The sequence below is a fragment of the Pecten maximus genome, chromosome 3 (assembly GCF_902652985.1).
Source record: "Pecten maximus chromosome 3, xPecMax1.1, whole genome shotgun sequence".
Taxonomy (NCBI): Eukaryota; Metazoa; Mollusca; class Bivalvia; order Pectinida; family Pectinidae; genus Pecten; species Pecten maximus.
This window is the reverse complement of record NC_047017.1, coordinates 37,472,453-37,485,081: the sequence shown is the minus strand read 5'-3', so window position 1 is coordinate 37,485,081 and position 12,629 is coordinate 37,472,453. Positions and strand designations below refer to the sequence as shown.

General features: G+C 38.9%; 2 protein-coding genes across 2 annotated transcripts; both read left to right on the top strand.

Moving 5' to 3' along the window:
* The first annotated feature begins 613 nt into the window (after positions 1-613).
* On the top strand, positions 614-4,158 carry LOC117324076 (protein mab-21-like 3). Its single transcript, XM_033879705.1, has one exon. The coding sequence runs from the start codon at positions 1,155-1,157 to the stop codon at positions 2,289-2,291; it is 1,137 nt and encodes a 378-aa protein (XP_033735596.1). The 5' UTR covers positions 614-1,154; the 3' UTR covers positions 2,292-4,158.
* A 3,739-nt stretch (positions 4,159-7,897) lies between these two features.
* On the top strand, positions 7,898-8,686 carry LOC117322742 (palmitoyltransferase ZDHHC22-like). Its single transcript, XM_033877680.1, has one exon. It carries the CDS (start codon positions 7,898-7,900, stop codon positions 8,684-8,686), a length of 789 nt encoding a protein of 262 aa, XP_033733571.1.
* The last annotated feature ends 3,943 nt before the right edge of the window (positions 8,687-12,629 follow it).

Genomic DNA, 12,629 nt, shown 5'->3' with positions numbered 1-12,629 from the left:
TAGTATTTTTTGAAAAATAACAAAAACTCCTAATACTTTTTCTTCTTAATTCTTTAAATACAAATCAGAAGCAGGCGTCTGTGTAATGACAAATGAAAACCGAAAATGAGTTTAAATAGCAAAAAAATTTGTCAATTTTGATGCAAATAATTCATCCCTGTAATTTATTGCAGAATTGGTTTTCTGCTTAAATCAATAAATGCTTATGGATGGTATCTCTTCCATGAGTATTCTAGCATAAATCGAAAATAAAACCACCGGATTTACTCGGAACTCCAAATCTATATACAGGTGAAGTCCTATAAATAGAAACTTACTAATCCGTTCATGTTTACATTTTTTTATGTTTGCGATTTTCTATGTGCAATTTTGATCGTTTGGTTTGTATAAACTTATGAAATCATACCAATTATACATGAATTGTGTACATTTTGCAGGTTAGCTTGGTCAAACTATCAATAGATCTAATTTAGCTACGTTTCGGTAAAGTTGAGTTATATATATATATTGTCTTCGTGACAATATGGGTTGGTATATTTTGTGAACAATTTACTATTTTGATATCATAATCACAAACAATGTAACCTCGTGTTTAACCAAGTAATAATCACTTGACGCGACGGGGTTTAACTCGTGTTTAACCAGGTAATAATAACAAGAAAGGGTTTATTTCGTGTTTAATATGTTTACTACGTAATAATTGACCAGATAGTAAGCGTTCGTTTGGAATTTACCAAAAGCGAAAATGAAAGTAACCGCTTGATTTTCTCGGAACTCGATACTTTTGTAACAGGGACCTCAACAGGGAGGAGGATATCTATATAAACGATCAGAACGGGACTTTACCACTGTATTCAACGGTTTAACACGTTGTTAACAGATTGATACCATTCCGTACTTCTACACCTCCTACGGATGACAGTCTATATTAAAAACTTTGACTGAATCAATGTACAAAGTGTACTTGCATGTTTCTGGAAAGCAGAGAAGAGCTAAAAATAGATACACTTTAGTTGTCAGCTCTATAATTAGACGGAAATCCCGGGATATCAATAGGCCTAGCTATCGCAGTGCTTGCTACTCACATTCAACCGGTCTGTTCCCGAATTGTGAAGGTATACCTCGGCAGATTGTATGAACGTTACTAAATAGCAATGGATAACACAATTCTGAACCATTTTTATGAGAATAATGTGAAAATGAGACGTGACGAAACAAAGAGGGTTACTAAAGAGGTGTTACCACTGGTGGACGAGTTACTAAGGTATGTTAATCAGAGAGACAGCCGATTTCTGATCCCAACAGTGAAGGTTGGGAGCTACCACACACATCTCAAAGTAGAGAGGCCAGACGAGTTTGATTTCAGTGTAATCGTCGATGTAGGGAAACTGTATTGGTCAAACAAATTTTGTCCAAGAAACTATGACTTTGATAAATCTAAGAAAAATATAGAGAGCACGGCGATTGCTCTACCAAACCCTCCTGCTGGCCAATGTTTCATTGAATATGGCAGTCTAGTAGCAAGGTGGGATTCCGAAAGACTTAACGATGGTGGAGCGAGCATGACGTTTAATAACGATATAGTGCCGATCAAAGTTAAGAGAAGATTCAAGGCTCTTATAGCCGAGGCGGTGAACCAGCCGAAGATGAGAAACCGTGTCACGGCAGATCGTATGTCTGATTCCCCAGCAATAACACTTTCCATAACATTTCCGAATATTAGCTATCCAATCAGCATTGATTTGTGCCCCATGATTGAAGCAAGTGTGGAATTTAAAAATGAATTCAATTGGCCAATGCCAATACAAGACCGAGAATGGCCGTCAGATCAAAAGATTTCCTGTATCAAGGATATCGGGATACATGTTGTAGCCAAGGCGCCATTTTATTGGACATTGTCTTTTGCTGCATGTGAAAAGGAGCTTCTGGAAAGCATCGACGAAAACGGGACATGCAGGAGGAAATGCCTTCGTATTCTGAAGACTTTAAAAGAAAAAACATGGTGCAATCATAATGCCAGAAAAGGTCTAACATCATACCACCTGAAGAACGTGCTGTTCTGGGAGTGTGAGTATCACCCATTAGATACCGAATGGCAGCAGGAACTATTGGCGACCCGTGTGGAGTCAATGACGTATCGTCTGCTGGGTTATCTCCAGAGGGGAAATCTTCCACTGTACTTCCATACCGGGGTTAATCTGCTCTCCAGCAAGGATAAAGACGTACTGCAGCAGGAAATGAACAATATCGTGACTTTTCTCAATCACCCGAGACTATATTTGCGTGGGTAATTTTGTCAATTATATGTATTATTTGTTTTCTTTACAGTATAACATGGACCATTCATTTTGTGTCTAAACTTTAATTGTTTTCTTGGTTGCTATGCAACAACGAATATTTTGTGTATGTTTATTGTTACATTATTGTTAACTAAGATTATAATGGAAATTGTTTTGTAAACTCCAATATTACGAAAGAAAGTACACACAATATTTCATGTTATATAGTATTAGTATTACATCTGGTCCGTTAAACTGGGCCTATTTCATGTCACTAATAAACTAAACTTGTTTAATAATCTGCATTATTATCATAGCATAACGTTCTTACCAATGCGTAATTTTAAAATTATTAAGAGAGCAGACGCATACCCTCCCGGGCTAGTAAGGAAACGCATACTCTCCCGGGCTGGTAAGGAAACGCATACTCTCCTTGGCTGGTAAGGGAACGCATACTCTCCCGGGCTGGTAAGAAAACGCATACTCTCCTGGGCTGGTAAGGAAACACATACTCTCCCGGGCTGGTGAGGGAACACAAACTCTCCCAGGCTGGTGAGGGAACACATACTCTCCCAGGCTGGAAAGGGAACACATACTCTCCCAGGCTGGTGAGGGAACACATACTCTTCCAGGCTGGTGAAGGAACACACACTCTCCCGGGCTGGTGAGAGAACACACACTCTGCCGATCTGGTTAAAGAACGCATACTCTCCCGAACTGGTAAAGGGAACGCACACTCTCCCGGGCTGATTATAGAACACACACTCTCCCGAGCTGGTTACAGAACACATACTCTCGGACTTGTTATAGAACACATACTCTCTCGGACTTGTTATAGAACACATACTCTCTCGGACTTGGTTTAGAACACATACTCTCTCGGACTTGGTTTAGAACACATACTCTCTCGGACTTGTTATACAACACATACTCTCCTGACTGGTTATAGAACGAACACTCTCCCGGGCTGGTTACAGAACACACACTCTCCATGACTGGTTACAGAACACACACACACACTCCATGACTGGTTATAGAACACACACACTCTCCATGACTGGTTACAGAACACACACACTCTCCATGACTGGTTACAGAACACACACACTCTCCATGACTGGTTACAGAACACACACTCTCCATGACTGGTTATAGAACACATAATCTCTTGGACTGGCATACTCTCCCATGTATGTATCTCTTCTTACTGACCTTTATGTATCTTTTCTTACTAACCTTTATGTATCTCATCTTACTGACACTTATGTATCTTTTTACTGACCTTTATATATCTCTTCTTACTGACATTCATGTACCTCTTCTTTCTGATGTTACTGATATATATCGTTTTCTCCACAGTTATAAATTGACAGTGTGTTAGATAAGATGCTTTAGTTAACGATAGTAAAAAATAGCGTACACGTAACAAAATTATTGTGTTCACATAGTGTACACTTCGAAACCCACTTTTGAAATAACATTGTAAACAATGTTCTTGATTATTCTTTAATGAAATAAACCACATTTTATCCTAATGTATTGTGTGTCTTTGGTACAATTCTTTGGGACTGCAGGTGGGGACTGCTAGTTGATTTTCAATCCTCGAGGTCCATTTTAACTTTCTTGTCACGTTTTAGTTCATGTGATTACAGTGTACTGACAGTTTTCTGAATATCGAGATGTATGCTGTAGTCTCATTAATTTTGACTCCACTGACGTAACTCTCAATTTGCTTAGAAAGGTATCCATTGTAAGATCATTTCAGATGTACTGCGTTTATGTTTTTACTTAACATGATTAAAAAAAAGCTGATGTTGTCTTTGATTATGAGAGAAACTTGCAGTAAAAACCAAGGATCCAACGGCTATTGAGGCACTAATGTTTGTGTTTGTTTTTGTTTAACGTCCTATTAACAGCCAGGGTCATTTAAGGACGTGCCAGGTTTGGAGGTGGAGGAAAGCCGGAGTACCCGGAGAAAAACCACCGGCCTTCGGTCAGTACCTGGCAACTGCCCCACGTAGGTTTCGAACTCGCAACCCAGAGGTGGAGGGCTAGTGATAAAGTGTCGGGACACCTTAACCACTCGGCCACCGCGGCCCCATTGAGGCACTAAAGTTTTGACACTTCGGAATATGCTGTTGGAGTCGAATAAATCCATCATCACAAAATATTTACTAGCTTAAAATATAAAATTCAATCTCGATGCCAAGACCACATTAAATGATGTAGTGTTCCTTTACATTATATGCCAAAAATTCACAAAAAAACCTTATCAACGTTTTATTGAAGTTTCGACCCATTATTAAACTAAGTCTTCGTCAAAACTTATTGCCATCCGCATCACCAAAGTGAACGATTCAGTCATGATGTTATAGTAAGTGTACATCATGATTAAGATAGTGTAATGTGGACACTTAAAAAATCCAAAAAAGTGTTGTATAAAGAAAAAAATGTAGACCACGTCTCTGTCACGTCAGCCTATCACTTGGATCTTTAATTACATTGAAACATGGGCAGATTACGACTAAATTGTACATCACATCCGGGTTCACAAACCCACGGTGAATTCAAGTATGTTCCAGTTAAATTTAACACACGAATATGCTACCCAAAATCGTAAGTAAGTTTTTAGGTCACCTGAGACAAAGTCTCATGTGACCTATTCTAATCCCCTTTTGTCCGTCGTCGTGCGTCGTCCGTCGTCCGTCCGTAAACAATTTACATTTTCGACTTCTTCTCCAAAACCCCTGAACCAAATTCAATGAAATTTGGCTGGAAGCTTCTATGGCTAAAGGTCAACCAAAATTGTGAATTATATGGTCCCCACCCCCCAGGGGCCTGAGGGGCGGGGCTAAAATGGGTCAAATTGACTAAAACTTCAAAAATCTTCTTCTCTACTCTCAGATATGGTGGAATCAAATACTCTTCATAGATGGAAGGGTCTTAAGGTGCTTTACCAAAATTGTGAATTTCATGACCCAGGGGTCTCACGTTTGCCCCTGGGGAGGGGGTAAACTTTACTATAGTTTATATAGGGAAATCACATTTTTGACTATAATTTGTTTGATTTCAATTGGAATTCATTCTAACTTGGTTAACATTATCAGCATTGGATGACAGTTTGATGGCATGCACATGTTGGCCCTGACTGACCCCCAGGGGCTAATGGGCGGGGCTAAAAAGGGTCAAATTGACTGAAATTTCAAAAATCTTCTTCTCTACTCTCAGATATGGTGGAATCAAATACTCTTCATAGATGGAAGGGTCTTAAAGTGCTTTAACAAAATTGTGAATTTCATGACCCAGGGGTCTCACATTTGCCCCTGGGGAGGGGGTAAACTTTACTATAGTTTATATAGGGAAATCACATTTTTGACTATAATTTGTTTGATTTCAATTGGAATTCATTCTAACTTGGTTAACATTATCAGCATTGGATGACAGTTTGATGGCATACACATGTTGGCCCTGACTGACCCCCAGGGGCTGATGGGCGGGGCTAAAAAGGGTCAAATTGACTGAAATTTCAAAAATCTTCTTCTCTACTCTAATATGATGGAATCAAATAATCTTCATAACTAAAAAGGGTCTTAAGGTGCTTTACTGAAATTGTGAATTTTATGACCCTGGGGTCTCACGTTTGCCCCTGGGGAGGAGGTAAACTTTACTATAGTTTATTTAGGGAAATCACATTTTTGACTATAATTTGTTTGATTTCAATTGGAATTCATTCTAACTTGGTTAACATTATCAGCATTGGATGACAGTTTGATGGCATGCGCATGTTGGCCCTGACTGACCCCCAGGGGCTAATGGGCGGGGCTAAAAAGGGTCAAATTGACTGAAATTTCAAAAATCTTCTTCTCTACTCTCAGATATGGTGGAATCAAATACTCTTCATAGATGGAAGGGTCTTAAAGTGCTTTAACAAAATTGTGAATTTCATGACCCAGGGGTCTCACATTTGCCCCTGGGGAGGGGGTAAACTTTACTATAGTTTATATAGGGAAATCACATTTTTGACTATAATTTGTTTGATTTCAATTGGAATTCATTCTAACTTGGTTAACATTATCAGCATTGGATGACAGTTTGATGGCATGCACATGTTGGCCCTGACTGACCCCCAGGGGCTAATGGGCGGGGCTAAAAGGGTCAAATTGACTGAAATTTCAAAAATCTTCTTCTCTACTCTCAGATATGATGGAATCAAATAATCTTCATAAATAAAAAGGGCCTTAAGGTGCTTTACTGAAATTGTGAATTTTATGACCCTGGGGTCTCACGTTTGCCCCTGGGGAGGAGGTAAACTTTACTATAGTTTATTTAGGGAAATCACATTTTTGACTATAATTTGTTTTATTTCAATTGGAATTCATTCTAACTTGGTTAACATTATCAGCATTGGATGACAGTTTGATGGCATGTACATGTTGGCCCTGACTGACCCCCAGGGGCTGATGGGCGGGGCTAAAAAGGGTCAAATTGACTGAAATTTCAAAAATCTTCTCTTCTCTCAGAATGAGATATGATGAAATCAAATACTCTTCATGGATGGAAGGGTCTTAAGGTACTTTACCAAAATTGTGAATTTCATAACCCTGGGGTCTCAAGTTTGCCCCTGGGGAGGGGGTAAAATGTACTATAGTTTATATAGGGAAATCACATTTTTGACTCTAATTTGTTTGATTTTGATTGGAATTCATTCTAACTTGGTTAACATTATCAGCATGGGATGACAATTTGATGGCATGCACATGCTGGCCCTGACTGACCCCTAGGGGCTGGGCTGATGGGTGTGGCCAAAAAAGGTAAATTAAATTAACTGAAATATTTCAAATCTCAGGTGACCGTTAAGGCCCATGGGCCTCTTGTTTTTAAACCCAGACATTTCGAACGCATTGTAAAATCACTTTAGGATTGGAGAGTTCTTATTCGACAAAATGCTGACCAACGCCGTGGATGGTTATCGACTTACTCCTGTCAAGCCAAAATGTTAAATTACAATATTCGAAGGAATAAAAGTTCGCTTTCTGTTCAACGGAAATTATACGATAATAAATCGTACCAGCAAGGCATGTCGTTGCCTCGGTAAGACTTGTTTATCAATACTGGGAATTTACATTATTGATCTGCCGGGGTGTTTTACCTGTGTAGGCAATATAAGCAATATAGGTTTACCTGTAAACATCAACTGTGTGTCACTGCATATGTTCAAACAAATACACATTTTATACCGCTAATGTTGATCTACTTATCGGATTACTGATCGCCAGTCGTATAAGTCAAATACAACAGTCCAGATACTTAGTATACTAACACAACCTTGTGTTCCCGAGTCCGGACAGAGTGTAGCCAGTCTGTGTTGTTACACTTTCAGGATTCGGTTGATGGCAGTTGGAAACTTGTTCTTATGTTTCTACTTTACATTAATGACCCTTGTCGTTACTGTGGTATGTTGGTCAGAAATACTACCGGACTTGTATGTGGGTGACAGAGGCCGATTACGCCAACACAGACTGTTCGTCTTGTTTACTTTTATCAATGCTGTAGGTAACTTCGTTCTGTGTGTCTTCACTGATACAAGTATCAAACGTGCGGTAAAATCCGGAAATAGCATGAAAGTGAGTGCAGTTAACAGCTTAGCTAAGCCTGACAGTCCATGTAACGACAAAGGTTGTCAACTAAAGCACACTGTTAAACATACTGATAAGAAGGGTCGGTTGGTGGAAAATGGATCTAGCATGGCAAGGAAAAGGAAAACAAGTGAGACAAAGAGTAAAGGCAAGAAAAATGACGGAGGAGGTAAAAATGCGGACAACGACCAGAAGTATTGTGAGATTTGTCACATAGTTCCTCCTCCCAGGTCACATCACTGTGTGTTGTGTCAGACTTGCATCCTAAAGCGCGATCACCACTGTTTCTTTATGACTGTGTGCGTCGGCTACTTCAACCAGAAGTTCTTCGTTATGTACTGCTTCTACATGATGGTCGGCACGTTCTATGGAATGATTATGATTGTGGTACACTTAAAAAAGTTATATAATGTCACATTCCATGGTCCACAGACATTTATATTCCTGTTGATTGACATGGTTGGAAAAATAGCCACGAATGTTCAAGTTGAGCTGGGTTATATATTCCTTTTGTTTCTCATGTATGCTTGTCTAACGGCAGGACTCATAGCCGCCGGCTTGTGGTTTTGGCAGTTACAAATCACTATGGCGGGACAGACTACACATGAAGCCACGTCGATTGGAGGTGGAACAGTTTCTAAATCAAAGATTGATAATTTCCTGGATGTTTTCGGAAGATACTGGTTAATAACAATGATTCTACCTCTGCCTATTCCACAGACTCCATATAAAGATACAATTGTAAAGGATGTCGGTGATGACAATAAATAATGCATAGCATTTTATTTCCTTGTGATATCGTTTCATTGATGCATGTTAAAAACAGTGAAATTAAAACATGAAGGTTTGCTGGCTAAACATTAGCCCGAGTTTCCTCTGGCCCTGACACCATGTCTGTGTCAGGGCCAGAGGGAACTCGGGCTAGCTAAACCTAAGTTTCTACAACAAAAGGTGGGTGTTATTCAACTCACAATGCACCAATTAATCATTGCAACTGTTGTATAAATAAACACTTTATACGACATGTGTAATAAGCTGTAAACGAGTTCCTATTGGCTGGCACGGTGAGATATAACCGGGACTACTTTTGTATACGCCCGCCATCGACGGGTCGTATTATGGTATACCCTGCGCAGTCCGTACGTCCGTCCGTTAACTTTTTCTTGTTAGTGCTCTCTAGCCTATATTTATCAACTGATTTTTATGAAACTTGCTAAGAATATATTATATTGCACAAAAGCTCAAGCGAGTTCGTATTACAGAATTTCGCGACTATTTTTAGCAGAGTTATGCCCCTTTCATTGCCAAATATGGGCAATGTGAAGAAAATGCAAGAAGTTTTCTATTTTTTATTCTTTTTCTCGAAGATTCTCTAAATACAACTACAAGCAATTAAGTTTAACATTGATTACGGTTTTTAGTTCGTGTTTCAACCATTGGCATAACGACATTTTATATTTTTTGTTCAGGTAAAGCTCATTCATTAAGAATTCTTTGTTAGCACTCTCTTAGCTCTATTTATCAACAGATATATATATATGAAACTTGCTTCAAATATTCTATACCACAATAGCTCGAACGAGTTCGTGTTACGGAATTTTATGATCATTTTCTACCAAGGCTATGCCACTTTTATTGCCAAATATTGACATTGAGTAGAAAATGCAAGAGGTTTTCTATTTCTTATTTATTTACTCAAGATTTTATTCACTTCAATGAGAAGCTCGTTGTGTACTTTGAAAAATACTACTCGCGTGAAAGATTTTCCATATACAGCAACCACTAATTTTGTAACCTCTATTTACATGACATTATTTATTGTTTGTTCAATTTTTTTAATCGTGTAGAATGAAAAACAAAAGTATCTTGTTAATTCTGCCAACATTTATTCTGTTGTCCCCTTGTTCGACGAGAAAAATGACTTCATCCCCCACCCGCCGCAGTATGACTGGGAACAATCAGACGAAATTAGTGTAGCCAACAAATATTATAAAACACTGCAATAAACAACAATATGTACATGTGCATTATATGCACGAATTCTCATATTTTTGGAGCAGAGATGCGTCATCCCATGCAAAGTGTCATATTCCGATGAAGATCAAAAATAGGTCAAAAGCAAACATAGAAAGGATGCAGACAAGTGAGAACAGAGATGCCTCATCCCATGTATCCAATTTGCATTATTTGTTTTCATAAAAATGTTATCTATTATTACTTGTTATGGAAGTTGGTGGCAGAGGTGCATCACTCAGCGTCAGCAGCTCTGTTCCAATGATGTCCACCGCATATTCATCATAATGCAGAACCACAGAAGCGTGTTACACTATGTCTGAGACTGTGAAAGCGAGGAGAAATGTTCGCATCCTGAAGTGGTAGCAACCTCAGATGTACGAGTATATCTTGTCGGACTGGTCATCAAAAGAAAGGCAGAGTTACATCTTCCCATGCCTATCAGTTGCAACTAATAACCTCGTAAATGAAAATTCCTATGTATGCTCATACAAGTCCATTGAGCACTTAATAACATGAACAACTTGTAACAAATAGTTAATCATACACAAAGGCTACTGTGAAGATTAGGATCAAACAAATAAAAACTAGGTATGCAGATGACATACATCCACCAAACCAAAATGATAAAATTGAAGAATATGTGGGTAACGCTTAAATGCACCTGGATACCACCTACCCATTTCCTGTATATCACATTCGTGGACCCCATCATTGCAGCTGAGCTTGCTGCACCTATCCTAAAACTATGAATCCTATAGGAATCAGAGCTATAAACTGGAACTTACAAAGGATGCTTCATTATCTTTACGAAATAAGCATATGAAAATGTCTTACCAGACGAAATGATCAATTTCGGACCTGGGGATGAGCCGCGCAGCTGTACAAAGGGCTACAGTGCAAGCACTTGGCAGTTCGTATTATCATAACGACTCCTCAACGAGAATGCCGGCGGATCAGTGAGATAATAACCCTTATAAGATTTAAAGTTATTTTTAATCTCATTGGAGTTCTACACGACTCACAGGGCAGAGGTAAAAAAGTCAAAAAAACTGAATGTCAGCAAGGCTCAAAGGGTTGTGTTTGTCCTGAACAGCAGCCGATTCACCTACCCGTAAGAAAGTATCAACGGTTAACAAATACATAAACTTGTTCCATAGTCAATTGTTCATAGTGTGTCAAGTCTATATGTTTGACAATGTAGAAACCAATTTATGAAGAATAGCGATCGGGAGGCGAGTGTCTGGGGTTTTGCCTTGTTTTTGTAGATCTTCCATTGTAAGGTCTTCATCCACAAAAAACTCTGATATCCCTTTCTTTCCACGTCGACTGAAGTGTCCTACTGTTCAGACCGTATATAATTCTTCCCTTTCCAATGTTTGTTTTCCTATGTGCATATGTTTATCCCCGCGAAACGTGTTAGCGGGTTCCGCCTGTCCGACTACCGTTTTGCTCTAGTGGTCTATCAGTGCTTTTTGGTATGGGGATGTTTGCATTTCTCTTATCATCTTGTAACCACGGAAACAAGTGTTGACAGCTATATGTTACTGTTTCCGAAACTTAATTCCAAAACATTTAAACTTTTAATAAGGTAACTTCACAAAACCTGGTTCACGTATTGATCTAGCGGTCTAGTTGTGCCTTTTGGTACGGAGTGGTTTGCGTTTTCTATATACATGTATATAATTTTTCCTGTAACCAAGGTAACAAATAGTTAAATTGCATCGCACTTCGTGCAAAGAGCCAAATTCATACAAATATTGGTAGTTTCTTTTGTGGTGCGCAGGGGATAAGAGTCTTTTGATGCATTATTGCACCTCTGGAAGCCACCAATTTTCGAGCACACACACTATTTTATCTAAATGATTCCTCCAGACTATATGTAACTGTTTGTATCCCAAAGAAAGCGTCCGGTATTCAGAGTCATGACAATTGTGTGTTGGTTCTGCAAGAGGTTTCGGGTTTATGTTTTGTTTTTTTGGTGTTTTTTTTTGTGACACGTGATGTACGTAAAAGCCAACGTTATTTCTATATTTAAAACTTTACTTTGGTCGTTGTTTTGTAAGGTGTTCGTTCAGAGATATGGCTGTAACATTCCCTCAACAGTCTTGTACATAAAAGCCACTCTTTAAATTGTTGTGCACGCCTAGTCTAAAGTGTAAGTAGTCACGGGTCCTCGGGCATCTGTGTGACAAATCCCTCTTCCCTTGTAATGAAATCGTTGGTGATAAAGGAAAACAATGGGCAGCGTTTCGGGTTTATTTTGGGAAGCAAAGGGCTGATCTAGCTTTCTTCTTCTTCTTATGATAACTCCCTTCCGTCAATAATGACGATTTCGTGGAGTGTTTTGGAGTTGGGTGCACAGGGGCGCTGATTAAAAAGATGTTTGTGATGTTTAAAATGTGGGTTTTACCATTTAAGGTCGTCCGAAAACACTATATCTAAGTCCGTGGTCCGTTCGAAGTAGAATGTGTGTGTGTTTTATATATGGTGTTAAATTTCATTCCCCGCTAACGCGCGCCACTGGATATATACAATGTAGTTACTGCTATTCATAGCCGGAATGAAAATCCATTCAATCCCTATTTGACAAATGAGTGTTTACATAGAATGTCATACCAATATTTGATTAATTAGCGTGCTAAACACTTATTGTACGATGGGTACCCATTTAATTCAGATATCTTTATCTAAATTAGAG